We start from the raw sequence: 24,207 nt of genomic DNA on the forward strand, positions 1-24,207 counted from the left end.
AGTGAGACAGTGTTTCACCCCTCCCTCCAAAAAAAAAAAAAAAAAAAAAACCCCACGCTACCCTAATTGCTGCTATTTTATTATCTCTCACTTCGAGTTCTAGATAGTGGTTATCAGTTATTGTAACTTTAGGTCTGGAGTATAGACATAGTTTATAGTTAATATATAAACTATACAGATTATAGTAGTATATTTAATATTAGCATGTAATTGAGAAAAGATATCTAGCCATTAAATAAGCTTATTTCTCTTTCTTTAGTTGTTTTCTGTGAAGGAATTAGGTGTACGGGTTTGCATATATATTATGGGGTTTTATAGTAATGTTAGTCCCATGCCAATAATTTATTTCTGTGCTTAATTATAAAGTATTTGTACTTGGATTCATTTTGTTCATTATAAATGTTAAGTGTCTTCCTTAAGGAAATCAGGCTGTGTTAGCAGGTAATATGAAAAATAACCTGGTATACTGTAAAGTTACTCTAAAGAAACTGTAAGTCTTAGAATTCTAGAGTAAACATCTACCAAGATTAGCTTTAGAGTATCATTAATGCTCTTAATTCTTTTGAATAATCTTTAGCACCCTTTGAAATAAATTTCATACTTTGCTTTGGTAATGTGTGTTTGCTTTGTTTCTTTTTTGACATGCAAGTTACGGAAAAAGTAGCATACAGTTGTATTTAGTTACTTCTGTTGTTTCTTTGAGACAGGCTATCATGTAGCCCAGGCTATCCTCAGTCTCATTATATATTCGGGATGACGTTGTGGATTTTCTTGCCTCATCCTCCCATTGATAAAAACACCTAATAGAATTGGTGAAGAGTATAATTTTCATCTCTTTTGTCATAATTGTATATTGCAGAAAGCATTCTATTTCTGACTGGGGCTTTTCATTTGCTGCTGTCTTGCTCGACTTTGAACTAAAGCCGTTGTTCCCTATCCTTTCTAAGAAGCAGCTACTCTAGGGGCCAGTAGATAGATCCTTGGCTCCGTGTTTTTTGTCTTTTGGTATAGATAGTGTTATTATTTAACTAGGCCTGGCATGTATTAGACCAGCACTTTACCAGTATGCTACATTTCTATCCTGTGTCTTTGTTGTTCACTTTATTTCAGATGCTCTCCTAATAGTTAGGTGAAGGTAAAGATTCTCTTTGTCTTCAACTAGCAGTGAGAATAAACAGTAGACATTTTGATGGTTAGCAGAGAAAATAGAAAGAAAGTTTATGGAGAATTAGTTACTATAACTAAAGCTGATCATATATAAGATGTGTAACCATGCGTTTTCTTTAAAGGATCACACTTAGATATGCCTTGGTACATTTTTAAATTTAATTTTCTTTCAGCCATCTTTAAATCCTGAATATGAGAGAGAACCAAATCAGAATAAATCTTTAGCTGCGGGTGTATGGGGTAAGTACCTATTTTATTTTTTTTTGAGGTACCAAATATATTGTATTTGTAGGTTACCTCTTTACAAAAAGTATAAAATAGGGTACAGTAAAACTATTTAATAATAATTACATTTAATTTGCTAAGTTGCTGAAGTAGTAATACCTTTAAAAGGAAGGAATTTGGGGTATAAGTTTGAATTGAAATATTTAATTTGCACATGCTAGTGTCATTAAGTATGCTTTTTAAGAATGATTCTAGGTTAATGTAGTTTTGAGAGCAGCCTTGATAATCTCAAATAACTCAGTATATAGTTTAAATTTTTAGTTTTTTATAATTGAAATTTAACTGGGAAAGTAAGTTTCTAGTAACACGAAGTTAATCTTTTTATGTATGAAAACGGTTTTGTGTAGACTGTTAAACTAATTGTATAGATTTTCCTTTGATTAGTCTATATTAGAAATTATTTGATACGATTTTTAAAGCTTAATGAGAGTTTCTGGTAAATAACTCCCTTTAAAACTGCTGAATTTAATTTGATAATATCTTACAGAAGAAATTGCACTCATAGTAAAAATTAGAAAGTTTTAAAAGATTTAAGTGAAGTTTAAAATAATGGAAATTTTGTAAGATTTCTGAAAAATAAACTTGAATTTGATACCAAATTAAAAGTGCTATCCATTTTAAAACTTGTACACATGTTCAGTTGTAATTTTCTAATTGAAAACCAACAGCCTACTAAACAAGGATTGTGGCTTATGATTGCATGCTAGTCCTAATGATAATGGCATTATTTTAAACTTTGCCACTTCCTGTGCTAGTCTTAATTGTATTTATGGGTTAAAACTGGAAAATTATTTTGCTTTCTTTTGATCTCCCTTTTTATTTAATGGCTTTTGAGGGTGGGGGAGGGGGTGGTCAGACATTTTTGTTAGAACCATGTGAATGGCATTGTTTTTTCTGTATTGCAAATTAGTATTTCTACCACTCTCCCCAGGCCTACACGCCCAGACACACACATACCCAACCAAAAAAATCTCCCAAGCTCCTCTCTTAGGTATGTTTCCTTATTATTCAGTTTTTCTGGGAACAACTGATTGCATAAGAATATAGAATCTCCTGAAAAGTGTTAAATAGAATTTCTAAGAAATTAGGAATAATTTGGATTTTAGTGGAATGAAAGTAAATTTTAAAAGTCAAGAATATCAGCATTTGTCATATAAACTATTAGATACTAATGTGGTACTGTCCTTGATTGACTTATTCTTAGTAATGATTTAAAGACAAAGACAGTTTTGAAAACTAGGCTAAAATGTATAAAGATTTTGGTTCTGCTGTTTCATAGTTGATTTAAGGATTTTGAATACTAGTGGAAAAGATTTAAAATGGGAGGTAAACTCTTTGATTTGTTTAGGTAAACTAAGATGTGTCTGCATTAAAACAAAACAAAAGGTTAATTGTGGAATGGTTAATTATTAAATTTCTAGTACTTCTTGTAGGAATACAATGAAACGCTTCATTGTATCACACTGCATTATTCCGTTCTCATTTTACACCCTGGGTTCCCAAGTATGCTTTTCCTCATAGCAACATTTAGAATAGCTATGTTCCTGAGGAAGATGAGAGGATTTTAGCAAAGACTTCAATAGAACTTTTCTAGTGATACTTCCAGGTAAGCAAAAATTTACTAACAAAACTTCAGTATACATAAAAAGAAAAAAAGGTTTGTTTCCCAAACTATGTATGACTTTGTCAATCATACTTGGGGCCTATTCTTAACATAATACTCCTATTTAAAAAAATGACTTGAGGGAAATTAATTAAGCCATTTAAAATAAAGTTATTACTTAAGTTTATTTTTATTTGGGATTTAGCTGGCCTTATTGGGAACACCTTCATCCAAGCTTTCTATACCCAGAACTTCCATACTTTTTTTTGTTTTAACCAGTTTACAGCTACTTGGTAGAAAAGATTAATAACTATTAAGTAATCTCTGTGTTCTTAATTACATAATGCCAAAATAGCAATTCAGGATACTTGGCAGTGTGTTACTAAGAATTTTTAAATTATTACGTTACTTTTCTATTTGGAGGTTGAGGAACAAGGAAAAAGATGAGTGTTTATGTTTGTACCAGAAATCTAGGACACTGTCGATACACTTGTGATGTTTCAGAAGTACTAATGGACTGTGCTTTGTGCATATCACCAGGACTGTTTTAACTGTCAGTCCTTAAGATACGAAGTCATACAATAATAATGTTTTATGTTATGTAGTCATCTTGTCAGCGTTCATATTTGTGTGTATTTGATAAAATGAAGACCTTCTAGGTTTTGCTCATAGCTGATATAGATAGTACTTTTTAAGTATAAGATACATTATTATTAAAATGTTTTTGTTTAGCATTCTAAACCTAAGCTTAACCCCCCCCCCCCCCGTTGTATTGTTAGCTAGTGAACTGTAACATAGCTAGCTTGAACCATACAGATTGAGAAATGAAAGTGCACTAAACAGAGTATAATGCTTTGACAACCAGTGAAGTCTTTTTTTTTTTTTTGAGAAACTGGATTAAGGGAGTATTAGCAGTAGATTTTGCTTGAATATTGAAATACATTCCTTTACTATCTGCCTTGTGAAAAAACTGACCATTTTGCCATTGTAGGAAAGGGGAAGGCAACAGTTTTAATACTGAGTGGGAGAAATTAATGCAATATGAGTAGAGAGTTTGAGGAAAATAAATCTTCAGTCAGAAACATGACTTACTTTGGTGGGTATGATGGTATAGACTTAATACTAATAGTTTGGAAGCACAAACAGAAAGAAGGGTAAAATTTAAAAAGGAAAAACATTTCAATTACTTACCATAGGAGTTGTTTATATTTGCAAAGCTTTGCCACCCATCTACCTTGAGGCAGGGTCTTAATGAGCTTGACTTCTGATCTTCCTGCCTGTGTTTGCCAAGCTCTGGAATTGCATGGCTTGTAAGATATCTTTAAGCCTGTTCTTTATATGCCTGAAGCAGGAGATATAAAGGAAAGACACTGTGACTGTTGATAGTAATGTAAGGTTAACAGTGTTAACTTGATTAAAACAACTGTAGATTAAAACAGATTTGTTAAAGAACATTCAAACAGCAAAAATCAGTGTCTTATGTTTTTTTTAAATAATGTTTAGCAGATTGTTTTTCTCTGTAAAAATAAGTGTTACAATAGGAAATTGAGTAATTGAAAACTATAGTGAAAGACGGTGAAAAAAGAGATTGAATCAGTGAATTGAATTGTTCAGGCTCTCTAGCCAGGTCATCCTCAAATATTCAGTTTTCCTGTCTCATCTACCTGAGTTCTTTTTATTAGCTTTAGCGATATTCTAATTTTTTTCCTGAAAAATTTAAGCCAATTTCATCCTACCAGTGACTTTGATTTAAGAAATTTAAAAACTGATTCTTGTGGAATGGAGAGATGGCTCACCAGTTAAGAGTACTCACTGCCAGCCTCGGCCTCTTCCAAAGGTCCTGAGTTCAGTCCCCAGTTGGTGGCTCACAATCATCTATAATGAGATCTGGTGCCCTCTTCTGGCCTGCAGGCATACATGGAGGCAGAACACTGTATATAATTCTTTTTTCGGTAGGTAGAAGAAAGGGCGTACATGATAAGACAGCAATAAAAAGTTACTTTATTGTAAGATGAGTTATTTAGGATACTAGAAGGAAATAATAATATGAATTTTAAAACACATTACCTTTATAGTTTTAGAATAGAATTCATTAACAGTTATTATTAACAAAGATCTGAGATAGTATTTGAATCTAAAAACTTACGTACTTACGAAGATGTAAAAATTGAGAAATAGTCTAAAGAGATAAATAATAAAATAATATTAAATGAATATGTTAAGTGTACATATTAGTTTGTCACTCCTTCCATTACTTGCAGGGGGACTATTTGACACAGGGTCTTCTTTTGTAGCCCAGGTTTGGCCCAAACATGGCCACTGAGGCCAGAAGAGAATATTGAGTTTTCTGCTTTGTCATTCTCCACATTATTTGTTTGAAATGAACACCCGAACCTGGAGCAAAGCTGACAGTCATTGGTCCTCCTATCTCTACTCCCTCAATGCTGGGATTACAGGCACACTTGGGGCCACAACAGCCTTTACATAGATAGGTGTTAGAGGTTTGAACTTTGGTCTTTATGGTTGTACAGTGAGCACTCTGACTGACCCACTGAGCCACCTCTCCAATTCCTAAGAAAACTTCCTTTAAAAATTGTATTTGTTTATTATTTTGTGGTTGCTTGCTTAGAAATGGCAGTGGCATGTGTGTAGAGGTCAGGGCAACTTGTGGAGGTCAACTTCTCTCTTTCCAACATGTTGATCCTTGGGGATCGAAGTCAGTTTTTTCAGGTGTGATAACGTGTTCTTACCTGCTGAGCCATCACGCTGGCCTCAAGAAAATTTTAATTGGGCAACTTTTGTATATTTTATCCAGAATAGCTTTATAGGATGTAGATATCTTTGCATGTTTCTCTTGTAATTTTTTTCTTCTCTTACATGTTAAGTTCTAGGAAAAGCATACCTTTTGAGTTTTGTTACAGTATTGAAAATAGCTTATGCCCTTTGTATATATTTTGTATTCTTTAAATATAAAAATTATAATAATTATAAAACAATGCTGTATCTTATAAATGAAAGGCAACTTCTATAAAGTTAAATAATAAGGTTAGAGCTACTTGGAAGTTAGTATTAGAGTTTGACAGTCATGTACAAAATCCTATTTTCTTGCATCACGATACTTCAGATACTTAAAACATAACACGATATAGGCTTCTCTTCACTCTAATTCCCTATCATCTTTCTTCTGGTACGGTTGTCATCTCTTACTATTGCTGCTTATTCTTCTGAGAGCGACATCTTAGGCTTCACCTTTCTTCTTTATAGGGCATTCCATCATTCTTTGCACTGAGGACTTCATTGAAGAAACATCCTGAATATTTCTTGCTTCAAGGAATCCAATTTTAGGAAAGGTGAAATTTGTCAGAATCAACTTGAGGATCAAAGAAACAATTATATCTATGCTTTGTCTTCTCTGTCTCTTAGTATTCTTATCCTACACCCCTTTTCCAGTTAGGGTCTTATTTAGCATGTAATACATACTGATGTGCACCTTCTCAAATCCTAGGTTTTCAGGCATGCACCACAATACATACCTTGTTTCTACTTTTAAAATTCAGTGCCTAATGCATAAAAAAATTATATTTCTTCATGTCTTCAACCCTTGTCAAACCCATTTTCTTGCAATTTAAACACATAGAATAGGTTGTGAATTACATAATTTTGCCTGGAAAAAGTCTTTTTTCCTATCATATCTTGATATTTTCATTTAATTTCATTGCTTCTGAGAGTCCACAGGGCAGATTATTCTCAGCTGTTGTATTTCTCTCTGCACATTCTAAACCAAAACTTTTGCCTTCACATCTCCATCTAGCAATGTGTATTGATCATTCCTTTGCTACTACACAGTTTATTTGGTTTCCTTGCCCATTGCACTAACTGAATATAGAAGAATCTATGAGGGAAGGAAGATGAAGTTAATTGCTTAGCCATCCATATTGAACCAGAGGTCATCAGTCATATACTGATTGAAATGTTCTTGTTTCAAAGCCTGATATCTGCAGTGATACCTTTTAAAAATAAGTTATGCCTCAGATTCCTTGGTGTTATTTAAAGGCTAAGATATTGTCTTATATTTAATTTTAGTTCCCCCCTCCAAAACACCGACTCCTAATCACTGGACTACCAAACACCCCATCCCCACCCACATTGTAAGATGAGATAATACTATGTTCCTAAAGCCATTTTGGTCCTCCTGGGCACAAGCAATCAATCTCCCATCTCCTTTTTTAAAAGTGCTGGACCTGTATGTAAGTCATGATTGTTTTCAAGAACCTTTTTATTCGGAGGAATCAAGCAGGGTCTCAGTTTTAGCACAAGCAGGCCTCATACTCATCATCTTTTTGCCAAGTGCTTATTTTTTTAAAATTATTTCTATTATATTTTTACTAAAAATCATTGAAACAGTAGAATGTCTAGTGTTCTTCATTGTTCTCTATTTGAGATCTTCATTCCCATTTTTGGTTTCTTTGACTTCATTGTGTAATAATATCAGTAAAACTACTTTGTTGTCATAACTTTTCTTGTGTGCTTGATGTTTCTTAAGCTATTAAATCTTTTTAGGTACCAAAACATGGGATATTTTCCTTAGTAATTGAACATATATTTAATTTTTAGTACAGTAACCCTCTTTTCATTTTGTTCTAAGTCTTCATTCTTTATCAGTCAGTATGGCAGTAGCAGATAAATCAGTTTTATCTTTTGGAGAGTTTGATCTCTTCAGGTTTCCTAGGAGTACTTTCAGTTTTGTTAAGAGGATTCAGTAGGAAGTTGATAGTTTGGAGCTAGTGTACCAGCACAAACATTTACCCAGCTCATTAATTCATAAAGTATGCCATCTAATTTAAATTTAGATTTTTTCAGAGATTTTGATATGAGTTTACTATTGTAAATCTAATTATGAAACTGATACTTTCAGAATTTTTTTTGTAAGGGATGAGAGACTGTTTAGTATCTCTTTGATTATATATACAAATTGATTAAATTCCAGGAAAAATGTTTCATGTTTTTAGCAAGTACATAGTCTTGAAAATATCTTCTTTTAGCAGTTATTCTCTGGACTGACTTTAGAAAACTGACCTCACATAGTACCTTAAGTTAATATTATATGGACTGTAAATATTGTAATGAATTGGTATTATGAATTATTTCTAGCTAATAGCTGATCAATTAGACATTTAGAAGTGTTGAGATTGTGGGTCCTCGCTCATTGTTTAAAAATTTGTTAGTATAATGAAGGAATTGAAGAATAGGAAAGTTTGAATTTTTAAGACTGGCTTAAGGGGAAATTAGAAATGAAAAAATTTTAAAGTTCTTTAAAAAATAATTGAAAATTTATAGATTTTTATTTTATTACATCTTTCAGCCTGCAGTATTAGTAGGCATTGCCTAAACTCTTATGTTTATTAAGATAATGTTTTAGCTTTATTTCTTAAGCTGGAATTTGACTTTACTCACTTAGATCATTTTACCTCAGACCAACTGAACTATATTTTAAAATGCAGTTAGGGTTTTGTTGGGATCATTTATTCTAAAATTTAAAATTGTATATAACACATATTTGTACTTTATTTATGCAGAATATCCCCCGAATCCTAAATCTAGAGCTCCAAGAATGCTGGTCATTAAGAAAGGTAATACAAAAGACTTACAGCTATCTGGATTCCCGGTAGCAGGAAACCTTCAATCACAGCCAGTTAAGAATGGAACTGGTCCGAGTGTTTATAAAGGCTTAGTCCCCAAACCTGCTGTTCCACCTACAAAAGTAAGTCCTTGCATTTAAAACCAATTTGTTGTACATGTTCCATTTGTGAAGTGGCACCCCACACTCAGTTACTCTCTGCACTTAGACCAGTTGCTCTTTTTTTGTGGCAGTCTCCCATCTGCTGTAAAAAGAAGCTACACACACACACACAGGTTTTTGTTTTTAGTTTCTTTGTATTTTGCTTAGTAGAGAATTAAATTTTTATAGTTTCTGTTGGATGGACTAGAGTTTATTTGCTTGGTATGTGTATAATACTGGTTTACTTGGTGCTCAGTTTTAAGTTTTTGAAAGGTTCATGAGTTTTATTATAAGACAAACCCCTCTTACAGAATTTTGAAAATAACTGATTTAGATGAAAAAATTTGTTGTTACTTTAAAAATCACATGTTTTGTGTGTAGTTGTATGTGTACCTGTTAAAGTGCACAGGTAGACTCATGTTTGGAGGCAGGTGCCTTTATTCACCGAGCCATCTTTTTTGCCATCATCATCGTTGTCATTGTTTTGTGGTTTTGAGACAGTCTATGAAACCCAGACTCAACTTAGAGTCACTGTTTAGAGGAGCCTCCAATTTACAGAGATCTACTTGTTTCTGCCTCCAGAGTGCTGGGATTAAAGGCATGTGCCAGCACACCTGGGTTCATGTGTTTAAGCATATCTGTGTGTGGTATGTGCGGGTGCCTGAAGAGGCCAGATGTTTTATCAGCAATTGTGAGCTGAGCTTGGATTGTCTACAAGAGCTGCTGAGCCATTTCTTCATCCCCAGATTTAGATGTTTTTATTACATATTAAACCTCTATTTTATTTGTAGAAAAACATACAGAGAGCCATACCTATAATCCTAACACTGAAAGGCCTGATAAGGAGAATAGTGAGTTCTAGGCCAGTTCCCGGGCTTTATAGATAAATGCTGTCTCTACAGAGCAGCAGCAGTAGCAGCAGCAACAACAAAACTAGTAATAAAACAAAAGTTATGAAAGTCAAAGTCCATGGAGAGGTGGTGAAAGTAGTGTAAAATTACTTAAGAGCTATATGCGATCATTATTTTTACTATGTTCACCTTTTCTGTTTTCATAAAGTTCTTTTTGGTAACTTGATTCTTTTGTTTTTGTTTAGCCTACACAATGGAAAAGTCAAACTAAAGAAAACAAAGTTGGGACTTCTTTTCCTCATGAATCTACGTACGGTGTTGGCAACTTTAATACCTTTAAGTCAACAGCCAAGAGTATTAGTCCATCAGCAAATTCAGTGAAAGAGGTATACCACTGAACATTTCTTGAGGAGTGTAAACCCCCTCTCTCCCCATGGTTTCACTGTGTAACCCTGGCCATTCTGGAACTCGTGGACACCTCCCTTCCTCTGCTTCCCGAGTGTTGGGATTAAAGGTGTGTGTTACCACCACCTGGCTGAGGAATGTATTGTATTTAAAAGTAAAGTATTGCTCTGTGACCCAGGTTAGTCTGGAGCTCCTGTTCATAAATGAGTATTCTTCCCAACTTCCTGATGTAGGTTGTGCTGTGATGCCACTTGCTAAATCTTGATAATTTAACAATTTATTAAATGTATAGATTCATTAAAGATGAGATGCTTTAAATTTTTCAGTGAATTTAGTTCAGACACATGTTAAAATAATTGCGGTTTATTTGGTGCTTGTGGGAGTTTCACTGTACTATTAAACCTTGGCTATGAATAGGATTTGTTCAGTCTTGTTTTGGGAGTGTGGACATTTTATTAGTAATAACAATAAATTAGAAAAGAGGAAAGAAAGTTATATGGGAGTATGTGGTAGCTCAAATAATTTCGTTTTTTTGAAACTCACAGTAGGGAGTTCTGAACTAATCTAGGATCAAAGACACCTATTCTAAAAATTGCTTTAGGTCCCATATTAGAACATCAAAACCGTATATAATTTTGCCCTCATCTGCAGAATTTTTTGAGTTAAGATATGACCAATTTTTCTAAGTGGTTTATTGTTCTTTAGTTAATTCTAGTATATACTTTATTGTCAAGCATTAAACTTGATGATATATTTCTGTGGACTAAAAATTGCTATCGTACAGTTCTAACATTCAGATTTTGTTTGTGTTTTACTGCTTAAAACATCAAGAGAAATGAAAAGTCAATATCATTTTCCTTTTCTCTTTCTCTCACACTAATCTCTGGGGAAATCCAATGCAGTGACAAATCCTATTTCCATAAATGATAATAAAGTCTTACTGGAGATGTTTCAGATCCCCAGCACTCTGTAGCATGGCCAGGAAAGTTGTTTTTTTATGTGCTGTGTAAATAAGGCCAAGTTTTGTATTTTAAGTTCTGTTGGTTATCTGACCTTCATTACCTCTGGAATAAGAAAGTTCTTGAGGTAAGCCGTTTAATGGCAAAGAAAAATATATATTGTTATAAGTTTATTATTAGTATACTTTAAAATCAATTTCACCTTATAAATAAGTGTAAGATAAAAAGCTGTGGTAATAGTGAACTTTATTTTGATATTGATTATCTAGTTACATATTGACCAGTATTTCTGAATTCCCCATTAGTGTAATCGTTCAAATTCGTCTTCGCCTGTTGACAAGCTTAATCAGCAGCCTCGCTTAACAAAACTGACACGAATGCGCAGTGATAAGAAGAGTGAATTTTTGAAAGCGCTGAAAAGGGACAGAGTAGAAGAGGAACATGAAGATGAAAGTCATGCTGGCTCAGAGAAGGTAATTGAAATCACAGTGATACTTGATTTCTAAACTACATGGGTAAATATTTAGAACCTTGATAAACTCTAAAACTTTATCTTTGGTTTCCCTCCGCTAAGCCCATGCCAGCAGGTTCTTGTCTTCTTCGGGTGAATATTTGAGGGTTTATATAACCCAGGCTGATCTTTAACTCTGCACTTGAGGTACCTTTGAACTTCTTAACTCTCTTGCTTCTACCTCATGAAAGCTGGTTATGTCACACTTGGTTTGGGCAGAAGTATTTGTGAGGGTGTAACACTGATGTTAGAGTACAGGTCAGCTCTGTACATTGTCTCTGATGTGCTTGATTTGTCATTGTTCTGTGTAATCACTGAATATTAGAAAGGAGCTCTGCTTTCTAGTTTACTTCAGTTTTGAGGAGCCCCAGCAGGAAATTGAAAAGGCAATAGTTAGATCAGAGCCTCTAATCCCATGGTTCCTTCCTGTGTGCATCTTCAACAGGCTACCTCCTTGATTCCCTTCCTATTGATGATCTCATGGTTTCTCTGTTTTTTTTCTTCAGACCTCTTGGTGGCAACAGCTTTATAGATACTTAACCAATCTGGCCTCCATCCTTTGGGTTCCTCTTAACCCACACAGTTGTAAATAAGTCCTTGATGAGCCTATTTTGAAATTGCAGTTTTAAAAAATATCATCTCTCTATAAAGAAAACTAGCCAGCTTTTTTTTCCCCCCTCAAATAATTTCTCATGTCCAGGTCGACATGGAATTTATAATCCTTTGCCTTAGACTCCCAATCAGATGCTGAAATGACAGGTGTGCATGGCTATGCCTGGACACAAATTTATACTTTTTTTTTTTAAATCTTTTGGCTGAGCACCATGGTACATGTCTATAATTCCAATACTCTGTAGACTGGAGCAGGAGGTTTGATCCAAGAATGAGTCCAGCAGGGACTATATATATAGCAAGTACCAGCTGTATAATTATATACTTTTTCTTTTCCTTCATCTTTATCTTTTTGGCCTTATATATTTTTGTAAAAAATGCCTTTGAAATTTAGTGATTAATAATTGAAATTAATGTATTTTTCATGAGAATCTAGATAGGTTCTGTTAATTGTCAGTAACTTCTTTAGAACTCACTCTTTATTTTTTAAACTCCCTAAAAATCAGGATGACGACTCATTTAATTTGCATAACAGCAATAGTACTCATCAAGAAAGAGATATAAACAGAAACTTTGATGAAAACGAAATTCCACAAGAGAACGGCAATGCTTCAGTGATTTCTCAGCAGATCATTCGTTCTTCAACTTTCCCACAAACTGATGTTCTTTCCAGTTCACTTGAGGCAGAACACAGGTTAGTAATTATTTTTACTTTTTAACTGGCATTATCCCTCTTCAAGATTTTTTTTAAATCAAGTATAAGTGATTGATAGGCTGATGCTGTGTATTGGATCTAGGTTCTTACTTGTTGTATACATGTGCTATAGTGTGAACCCTTTGTTTTCTCTCTCTCTCTCTCTCTCTCTCTCTCTCTCTCTCTCCCCCTCTCCCTCTCTCGCCCTCCCCCTCCCCTCCCCCTCTCTGATGTGATATCATATGTGAAAAAAGATTTCATACCTTTAATATTGACTTGACTTTCGTTATAATTCATAAGAACATATACCCTTATAGTGGATACATTTATCAGTAATGAACAATAGTTTCTAAAGATAATTCTTTTGATCAGCTGCAGAGTTAAGAATATTGGTTCCCTTCTCCATTTTCTTTTAGTGTTGTTGATTGAACATAGGCCATCACAAATGTTTTGTCAGTTCTTATAAATAGGAAAACTGGTCATAGCAAACACAGTCAATTCTATTAGTCTTAGTTTATAACATTTGAATTAGGTGATATTGAATGATTGAAGTAGAAATCCCATTTCTAAGGGCAGCCATCTACCTTGTAATCAAGACTGTATCAGTAAAGCCAGTGAATAGGCATCAAAGAAATAATGCCGACTCGACTTTATTGGTCTTGAGGCAACAGTTGAGTGTGTAACATCCTAATTCTGATGGCAGAATACTGAAATTCTTTTTTTTTTTTTGCTGTAGAGTAAGCAAATTGTTTTACTTAAATGACCCTAATTCTTCCTCTGTAAAATATGAATAGCATGTTAGATACTATTTAAATCTCTTGAGTACTAATATATCCTTTGAGACTTTGAAAAATTTTTCTGAAATCAATGACACAAGTTGAAAGATGTGCAAATAGAAATAACAGAAATATTTAAGGAGTACAATTTCAAAAACGTTTATTACAAAATAAGTGGCCTTAAAAAACACAGAAACTTAAAAGTTACTACTTTTTTATGTGCTTGTCCAACAATCAAAATGGTTTCTCTGTAAATCTTTTCTTAGCTCTGTTTTCTTAAAAATGGAAGTTTTTTTAATTGGAAAGAGTAAATAAACTTATTAATCATTTCTCATATAACTTTAGGTTGAGAACTCTGAAAAATCTTTTTCTGTTATTGCATTATGCCTCTTTTCAGATTGAATTGTGCACTGAGGATAGTAAATGCCATATATCCAAGACATTAGAAGAATAAATTGTAAAATTTAAGATAGGGAAGCTTCTGCAGCCTTTCCTTTCAAAGTACAGCTAATGAGCAGTTGAAACTATGTTGGATTGTGGTATTGAAGAAAAAGCAAAAGTGACATTATTACTACTCTTTTAGTACAAGGATTTGCCAGTTTTTATTTTTGACTCTTCTATTGCAAGTTTCCAGCATAGAGAACTTTGACCCTGAAGATTAAGTAATCAGGCTGTAACACAAATAATAAAATCCCAGAGACAAATAAAGGGTTAAAACTGAAGATCAGAGAAGCAGAGCAGTAAGCCACTAATGAGGGTGGGGGGGACCTTTTACTTCTACCAAATCTCAGACCAAAGGGTGATCCTCAGATCCACACTCTTCCTCTTTATGTTCCTCTCTCCTCCCTGCCATATCAGTCCTGTTCTTACCTCCTCAGTGCTGGTATTAAAGGTGTGTGACTCCCAAATACTGGGATTAGAGTTGCGTGCTACCACCTCCTGGATCTGTGTCTGATTCCATCTTGTGTAGCCCAGGGTAGTCTTGAACTCACAGAGGTCTGTCTACCTCTGTCTCTAGAGTTTTGGGATTAAAGGTGTGTGCCTCGCCTCTAGTGGCTAAACTTTGCACTCTGACCTTAAGGTAAGCTTTGTTTATTAAGATACAAATAAAATATCACCTCACAGGCAGTTTATTTTTACTTACTATCAAATATAGTCTACTTGGTTTATAACTCATTTTTAAGAAAATAAACTCAGAAGTCCTTTTATATTTTAGGGACTATGTAATCAGACTATGGATTATGTTTTCTTGAACCAAGTTTAAGTTGCATTACCCAGGTGAAGCTCTAAATTAAACTTACTTTCCTCCTTTTCAGATTATTAAAGGAGATGGGCTGGCAGGAAGACAGTGAAAATGATGAAACATGTGCTCCCTTAACTGAGGATGAAATGAGAGAATTCCAAGTTATTAGTGAACAGGTAAGGAAACCTAAACCTTTTAGATTCACTCTTAAAACAGCCCTTCCTTGAGTAGAACAGCCAAATTACAGGTAAACCCTGGTGATAGGGAAATCCTACTAGTTTTATTTGTTTAGGAGTTTACTAACCATCATACCACAGGCCAGAATTCCCCTTCAGACAAGTCTGCAGTGACTATTGTGTGTACAGTGTCTAGGTAAATAAAATGCTTATAATATTTTGTTATCTAGATCTTTAATTTGGTTCTTGATTTGACATGGGTGACAAGTTTTAATTAACTTTGCCTTTGATCCTTTCCAACAAGAATAATTAATAATCTAAACCTTCTTATTTTAGGTCTATATACATTCCTTTCTGAAAAAGTATTAGGAAAAATTTGATATAGAGCATCAAAAAGTTATTTTTCTAAATCTGTTATAGATATAAAAATATTAGTTATGGTTAAAATGAATCTAGTATTTTCCTCATTGTATTTCTAAAATTTTCTTAAAAATATCACATATAATTTACTAATTTAACCCTCTATCATACCTCCACGTTCAGCACAGTGGCTTAAATGCATTCATATTGTTTGATAGCCTTTACCACTATCTGCCTTCATTTTTTTTTTATTCTCTCTGTGTGTGTTCCCAAACATTAACTCAATAGCACTAAGTGATAATTTTCTGTTCCTTTAGTCCTGAAACTACTCTTCTGCTTTCTGTTTGTATGAACATGGTAGTTTTCCATGCCTCATGTACATATAATCATATACTATTTGTCTTATTTCTTCTGGCATTATAACCTCAAGGTTTGTATATGTAGCACTTTTTGGGATAAGACTGAGTAGTATTCCACTATTTGCATGTATTTGTATATTATTGATCTGTTAGTAGACACTTGGATTGCTTTTACCTTCTGGCTACTATGAATAATGCTGTATTATAATAAGTGTAGACGTTCTTGATTTCAATGTGTGTGTCTGTGTGTGTCTACAGTAGAATTGCTACTGAAGGAAATGTTGGGACCAGGTGACGATAGCTCAGCAGTTCAATGCATTTAACACCAAATCTGACAATCTGACTTTGATCCTGGAAATCCACATGATGCAGCACTGGAGATGACTCAGCAGTTAAGAGCACTGACTGCTTCCAGAGGACCTGGGTTCAATTCCCAGCACCCATATGGCAGCTAGAAACTGTAACTTCAGTTCCAGGGGATTTGGCACCCTTACACAGACTAACATGCAGGCAACATACCACATAAAAACAAATCTTGCACAAACTGAATAAATGTTTAAAAGAAAAAGTTTTTTATGTGGTTGAGCAAGTGTCCTTGTGGTATGACAGAGCATCTTTTGGGTGTATGCCCTCAATTCTTCCTCTGTAAAACATGAATAGCATGTTAGATACTATTCAGGGCTTGTGAGTATCTTTGAAACTTTGAAACAAAGTATGAAATTGACAGCACCTTGATATGTAATAGATACAAGTTGAAAGGTGTGGAAATAGACAAATCAGAAGTATTTATGGAGTGCAACTTAAAAAAAAGTTTATCACAAGTGGGGTTTTTTTAATAAATTAATTTATTATGTATACACATGCCAGAAGAGGACACCAGATCTAATTATAGATGGTTGTGAGCCACCATGTGCTTGCTGGGAATTGAACTCAGGACTTCTGGAAGAACAGCCTCTTACCCTCTGAGTCATCTCTCCAGTCCAAGATAAGTGTTCTTAAAAGAAACAGAAACTTTAAAGTTACTGCTTCTGGTGTAGTATACTTGCCCAACAAATGAAAATGGTTATTTCTCTGGCAGTCTTTTTTTAGCTGTCTTAAAATGAAAGTATTTTCATTAAAATAAAATTGAAGAATAAACTGTTATTAATCATTTTTCATATAGGTAGATGATTCCCCATTTTTTTGAGAAATCGCCATAATGATTTTCAAAGTGGTTGTACAAGTTTGCACTTCTACCAACAGTGGAAGAATGTTCCTCTTGTTCCCCTTGTTCCACTTCCAGGATAGCATGAGCTGTGTTTTTGATCTTCGTTATTCTGACAGGTGTAAGGTAGAGTCGATGTCTTTTTGATTTGTTTTTCTGTAGTGGGAGCTGTGGGGCCGCATTCCTGCCGCCCCAGCTCCTGGCCGCCTGCTAGCTTATGCCCCGAAATAATTACACGGACACTGTATTCTTTTAAACACTGCTTGGCCCAGTAACTCTAGCCCTTACAGGCTAATTCTCATATCCCGATCAACCCATCTCTAATAATCTGTGTAGCATCAGTCTTACCGGGAAGATTCTAGCCTACGTCCATGCTGGGTTGGAGTTCATTGCATCTGCCTCAGAGAGCAGAGCTATCGTATCTGCCCGGGAGAGGGGAGCATGGCATCTCTGCTACTGAGAGCAGAGCTGTCAAGTCTGAGCTCACTTCCTCTGCCTCCCAGCATTCTGTTCTGTTTACTCCACCCACCTATGTTCTAACCTATGAGGGCCAGCCAAGCAGTTTCTTTATTTTTTTAACCAATGACCTTCCTCCATCATATTTTCCCTGATGTCTAAGGTTGTTTAAAATTCCTTTTAAGTGTCTCTTGGCCATTTGAGATTTCTCTATTGAGAATTCCATTTAGATCTTTACCCCATTTTAAAAATTGGATTATTATTTTTTTGATATCAAATTTCTTGAGTTTTTTTTTTTTACATATTTTAGAAATTAGTCCTCTGTCAGATGTAGGGTTGGTGAAGATCTTTTCCCATTTTGTAGACTGATGTTTTGTCCTATCAATGGTGTTCTTTGCCTTGTAGAAGCTTTTCATGAGGTCCCATTTATTAATTGTTGATCTTAGTGCTGTGTTATTGGTGTTCGGTTCAGGAAGTGGTCTCCTATCCCAATATATTCAAAACTATTTCTCACTTTCTTATCAGGTTTAGTGCATCTTGGTTTATGCTGAGAAGAATCTACTTGTACTTGAGCTTTGTGCAGGGTGATAGATATGGGTCAGTTTGCATTCTTCTACATGCAGGTATAGGTATCCAGTTAGACCAGCACCTTTTGTTGAAGATGTTTTCTTTTTTCTTTAAGACCCCATTATTTCTACTGGGTTGCCTTGCCTGGCCTTAATACTGCGAATCTAAATGCCATGTTTGGTTGATATCCATGGGAACCTTGGCCTCTTCTGTAGAAGTGAAGGAGGAGTGGATGTATGGGTGGTGGGCAGGGAGGCAGTGAGCGGGAGGGACTGGGAGAAGAGGAGTGGGGGAAAGGAAGCTGTGATTAGGATATTAAAAATAATGATAAATCATTTTGAGAACAAAAAAACTGAAAACAAAGTTTCTTTTTCTTTTTTTTTTCTTTTCTGGTTTGTCAAGACAGAGTTTTAATCTGGTCTGTGGGGGTGCACGGCTTTAATCCCAGCACTTGGGAGGCAGAGGTAGACAGATCTCGATGAATTTGAGGCCAGTCTGGTCTACAGAGTGATCCAGGACAGGCTCCAAAGATATACAGAGAAATCCTGTCTTGAAAAACAAAAAAACAAAACCCCCCACAAAGTTGTAGGGGTGGTGAGATGACTCAGTGGTTAAAGCCTGACGACCTGAGTTGGATTCTCAGGCCCCCAGGGTAGAAGAGAACTGAATCTATGTATTGTCCTCTAGCGCATGTGTTTCCCCACATACTCTATGATGAATGTAGGTGGGGGCTGGAGACACAGTTCAGTGTTAAGAGCTTCTAGCAGAAGACCCACGTTCAGTTCCCAATACTCACATTGGCCATCTAGCAATTGGATCCTGTTGCTTCTTTTGGCCTTGGTACTAGGCATGCACACAGTGCATAAACATACATGAAGGTACTCACACGTGCACATATGAAAATAAGTCTTGTATATATGTAATAAAAAGAAAGTTTTAGCAAGACCCTCATGTTTTCAGGGAACGTGCCATTTTACATTTTCTACCAACTGTGTACATACAAGAAGAGCTCCAGTTTCCCTACATCACTGCTGATCCTCATTATATTTCTATGACTTATCTCTTTAAAGTATATAGTATAAGTTGATAATTCAGTGGTTTTGATTTGCATTTCTCTGATTAGTATCTTAGTTACTTTTCTATTGCTGTGATGAGACACCATGACCAAGAGCATTTATAGAAGGGAGAGTTTCAGGGGTTAGAGTCCATGGTGGTGGGGAATTGTCTGCATAAAAACTGTCCAGCTTAAATCCTAAAGTAGGAGGCCGGAAGAGGGTGGGGGAGGAGAGGAATGGAGAAAGAACTGGGAATGGTATAGGCTTTTATGAGCATATGGGTTTTATTCAGTCCACCGCAGTGAAGTTTGATCATCTTTTTATAGGCTTATTAGCTGTTTGTATAACTTCTTTGGGGGTAAATATCTGTTCAAATCCTTTGTGCTCACTCTTTTCACTTCATGCTGGAGATCATATCTATGGCCAACCCATGTTAATACACGTATTATGTCACTGAGACATCCCCCACTCCCTTTCATCTTTGTGTACACACACACACCTTCTCTAATACATTACTGCACATTACATGCCTGCTGCAGTTTCTCCTCCCTCTACTCCTTTTAGTCCCTCTTCCCTAGATCAACTCTTCGTGTGTGTGTGAGAGAGAGCGGGGGGGGGGGGGGGGGGGAGCGCGCACACAGAGGTAGGCCTCCCACTAAACATGGCCTAACAAACAATAAGACTGGGCACCTCATTACAGCTAGACGAGGCAACCCAGTTGGAGGAAAAGTGTCCCACATACAGGTAAAAGAGTCAGTATAACAACTATAATGTATATACAATCCTTTCTCTTCTGCAAGTCTCACCTGGCTCTACCAGTTTTTTTGTGGATCTCTGCATCTGACACCCCTTGGTTGTTCACAGTTGGGCTAGTATGAATATTGCAGAGTATCTAGGAATGATTTCAGTGACTTTTTTTTTTCTTCTTTTTTTTGTGCCAGTTGTGTGTGGTTCTATCCTGGGTCTCTGGGCTGTTGTACCTCTGGTTCCTGGTCATCTAGGTAGTGTCAGGCATAGGCTCCCTCTTGTGTAATGGGCTTGAAGTTGGAGGAGTCATGAGTTAACCACTCCCACCATTCTCCCAGTACTTCTTGCAGGCAGGACAGATTGTAGGTTTAAGTAAGGTCTTCATGTTCAGACCTTTCTGTCTATAATAGTGTGGAGTAAAGGTGAATATTAAATTACTTTTTTTGGGCTAATGTGATCAGTACACAATAGGAAGAAACTTAAGGATAACTTGAATTTGATCCCCAGGACCATTTGGTTGAAAGTGAGGACCAAACCAGCTCCTGCAGGTTGTCTCTGACCTATGCATGCACACCTCACACTCTTACTCTAAGTAATAAAACACTTAAAATAGACAGATAAATAACATGATAACCAGTACCCAAACTGAGTGCGTACACACACGCGCGCGCGCCCACACACACGCACCCCCCCCCACACACACACACCTTTCTAGGCTTTCTATTTCTTTTGTCTGTGTCAGTTGAAGAGTCATTTTCTTTTAAGACAGTCTTTAGCACCGGCCACTCTTCCCTCTAGCCAGGTTCCTTGGATGTGCTGCTCTACCATACCTAGTTCATTCGGTGCTGGGGATCGCTAGGCATTGCTGGCTACCATACTCTACATCCCTGCACTGTTTTCATTACTGTATTTTTGTGGTAAGTTTTGAGAGTCAGGAAGTATGGTCCCCCAACTTTGTTCTACAAGACTGTTTTGTAACCATGTATATATTAATAGGGAATTTTCTTTTGTCTTTTAAAGCCTTTTATATTAATATGTATTAGTTGTGCAAACTAATGGTTTCATTGTGAGATTTTATACATGTATGTAGTGAATTTGGTAATATTAGCATCTTAGCAGTATTAAATCTTCCAAAACATGAGCATGAAATGGATGTTTTTTCATTGGTGTGGGTTTGAAATGTTTCAGACCTTAAAACTTCTTGTGAACTTTATTCATTATGTAAATGGAATTGTTTTCTTTCTTTGAGGGTGAAGGGTTTCAAGACAGGATTTGTCTGTGTAACAGCTATGGCTGTCCTGAAACTCACTCTGTAGACCAGAGTGGCCTCAAACTACCTGCCTCTGCCTCTCTTGGAATCAAAGGCATGGACCACCACAGTCCAGCAATGGCATTGTTTTCTAAACAATTCTTTTCGAGTTGTTTATTATCAGTGTTCATTGTCTTAGAAACAGCTGGCCTTTCTTGTTTTTATATACTGTAACCTTTGTGTATATTCACAATATTTTTTGGTGACTTTAGGCAGGGGAAGCATTGGTGTTGGGATATTTGTTTTCTTCAAATAGATAATTTTACTGTCCCTTCCCAATTAACTAATTTTTTATTCAAAAGTTATTAATGAACTATTTTTTTTAACATGATTGTAAAGTTGACGATTATATATAATAGTCTTTTGAAAGACTTAAAATTTTTGTTGGGAACATGCATAGTTTATATATAGAATTTCTTTTTAAATGATTGAGTCTTTTTTTTTTTCCTAGTTGTATAAGCTGTATATGTTGGGAACAGTTCCATCTCCATCCAAATTTTTTCATTCGATCTTTATTCCCAATTCTGACCCCTAGCATCCATTTACCAGTCTGCTTTCTGTCCTTAGGAATTGGCTTTTCTATAGTACATGCTACTAGGCAAGTCCTCTACCAGTGAGCTGTCCCCAGCTTGATTTATTTTGAGTGTAAAAAACGGTATCATTCAAAATGTACTGAGCATGATTGCTATGAATAGAATTCCAAGGAAAACAATTTTATATTAGATGATTGACTTTAAAACCATGTGATGACTGAGGCATGTAGCTAAAACCTTATTGATAATAAAATACCTAACTGCCATAAAGGAATTATTTCTGTACACTGTGATTTGGAAACCAGTGACATACATAAAGCTGTAATTTCTGAACTAATGATAAAGGCATGGATATATTTATATTAAGTTGTTATAAAACATTTGATATTTAGGTACCAAAAAATCGTTAAAGATGGTATCTGAATTTTCAGGGTAAGAAACCATGAAAACTTGATTATGATTATGCTTATTATGGTATTAATTCTTGGGGCAAAATTAACTTCCTTTTTTTTTTTTTTTGACATTTTAGTTACAGAAGAATGGGCTGAGGAAAAATGGTATTTTGAAAAACGGCCTGATCTGTGACTTCAAGTTTGGACCCTGGAAAAACAGCACTTTCAAACCCACAATTGAGAACGACGACACAGAGACAAGTAGCAGTGACACATCAGATGACGACGATGTGTGAAGGATTCCTAACAGCTTTAGAAATTTAGTGTGATACATCTCTCATGCAGTTTGGGGTGAATTGTAAAAACGAAGAACTATAATTTATGTAGTGAACTACCCCATTAGAAGATGATTTTTTTGGGGGACTTCAATATGAAGAAAACCAAGAATGTTGTGTTGGGCTGTGTTGAACATTATTTCTTTGTAAATGAATGTTGTAGAAATGAGGACTTTGGTTGATCCAACATTGACTTTCTTCATCACTGCAGCATTTCTCTGACTAGCAATGTGACGATGTAACAAATGAGATTTTCTCATTTAATAATAAAAAATTGTGTAATGTTTTGCAAAGCTTCTGTCTTAAAATGTTCAGATCTTAAGGTAAAAGGCAGCTTACAGTTTTGCTTGCAAAGTCATATCTTTTTTGAACAGTGGAAATCTTCAATTCTACTTTGTGCACCTCCTCACCCCACTTTCCCCTAAAACAAAACGAAACAACAAAAAGGAAAAATGTAGCATGTTGGCTAAAACTGGAGCAAAGTGCACTAAAACATTAACTTCTTGAACTGAAGTCTTGTACTAAGTCACCTTTCAAAACAAATTGCTCTTTAGTCCTTCATAGTGCAGTGGATGTGAGAGGAGACGCGCCAGGTGTTCTTCCAAGTTTTTAGGAGGTGCTTGTCAAGAGCTTTATTTGGTGTATTGTCAGGTCAGGATTTTCAGAACTGATTGGAGGAGCTATGGGAAAACTTATTTTGATAAATTATTACACATGCAGAAAACCTGATCACACTGACTGGATCTGTCCATGACATGGAAAATAAACTGGATTTTCAGAATGTTGGTGTTCTCTGTAGTGTTCAAGGTATCGGTCTCCAAGTACAACATGCTATATTAATTTTTAAACTTTATTCTTTTCTTCATTAAAAATGCAGTTCCTTTGAGGTTAGAAAAAGAAAGCTTAAAATTTTATCAAATTTGTAGTTATTGGATGAATGTTGACTTTTCATTTGCAAGGAAAATTAGAATAATTTGTTTTGATGGTGTATTAGACTATTTTGATTTTGTATATTTGTAACCAGTTTTCAAGCCTTGTTTTACCCCAGTCGCTTTTATTGCTCCATCACATCCGTCTTCATATCAGTATATTCTATTTTAAAAAATACTTTATTCATTTTTGTGTATGTGTGTATGTCTGCATATGAGGAGGACAGGAGATGTCAGGTCTGCTGGAGCAGAAGTCCAGGCAGTTGTAAACTACCCGACATTGGGTCTGGATATTGAACTTGCGTCATCTGTAAGAGCAGTAAGTGCTCTTAATCACTAAGCCATCCCTCCAGCCCCAGTATATTCTTACTGTAAAGAGAATAGTTGCCTTAGACCAGAAGTATTAATTCTCATAACTTTTATTCATTTTTGTGTATGTGTGTATGTCTGCATATGAGGAGGACAGGAGATGTCAGGTCTGCTGGAGCAGAAGTCCAGGCAGTTGTAAACTACCCGACATTGGGTCTGGATATTGAACTTGCGTCGTCTGTAAGAGCAGTAAGTGCTCTTAATCACTAAGCCATCCCTCCAGCCCCAGTATATTCTTACTGTAAAGAGAATAGTTGCCTTAGACCAGAAGTATTAATTCTCATAAGGCTGCAATGTTTTATCTATTTCTGTATCAGTCCCCAGCTTTCGCTAGAATCTAGGTTTTAAATTCTTGTTTTGTTTCCCCTCAGGATTGGGGTAATGGAAAAATTAAACCAAAAAAACTCCCATTTTTTTACCTCCATAAAATTTTGAGGCTAAGTATTAACAAATTATTAAATATGCTTTAAATAAAGAGTTTCTTTTTTAATTTTGAAATTTGCCACAGGTCAGTCTAAACGGGAGAAGTTA

At 35.4% G+C, this 24,207-nt stretch overlaps 1 protein-coding gene across 3 annotated transcripts in view; it reads left to right on the forward strand.

Moving 5' to 3' along the window:
• Positions 1-22,665, forward strand: part of Gpbp1 (GC-rich promoter binding protein 1) — a 64,195-nt gene extending 41,530 nt beyond the window's left edge. For 2 of the 3 annotated variants that reach the window (XM_041663402.1, XM_041663401.1), the window contains exons 6-13: positions 1,341-1,407; positions 2,384-2,443; positions 8,632-8,816; positions 9,931-10,071; positions 11,355-11,522; positions 12,679-12,866; positions 14,959-15,061; positions 22,181-22,665. In XM_041663402.1, the coding sequence (XP_041519336.1) occupies positions 1,341-1,407; positions 2,384-2,443; positions 8,632-8,816; positions 9,931-10,071; positions 11,355-11,522; positions 12,679-12,866; positions 14,959-15,061; positions 22,181-22,339 (1,071 nt within the window). In that variant the 3' untranslated portion in view covers positions 22,340-22,665. The remainder of the gene's footprint in view (positions 1-1,340; positions 1,408-2,383; positions 2,444-8,631; positions 8,817-9,930; positions 10,072-11,354; positions 11,523-12,678; positions 12,867-14,958; positions 15,062-22,180) is intronic. The other variant, XM_041663403.1, reaches the window with a different exon arrangement.
• The last annotated feature ends 1,542 nt before the right edge of the window (positions 22,666-24,207 follow it).

The sequence above is a fragment of the Microtus oregoni genome, unplaced genomic scaffold (genome assembly GCF_018167655.1).
Source record: "Microtus oregoni isolate MIOR12 unplaced genomic scaffold, Mior012 000014F_ref0000157, whole genome shotgun sequence".
Classification (NCBI taxonomy): domain Eukaryota; kingdom Metazoa; phylum Chordata; class Mammalia; order Rodentia; family Cricetidae; genus Microtus; species Microtus oregoni.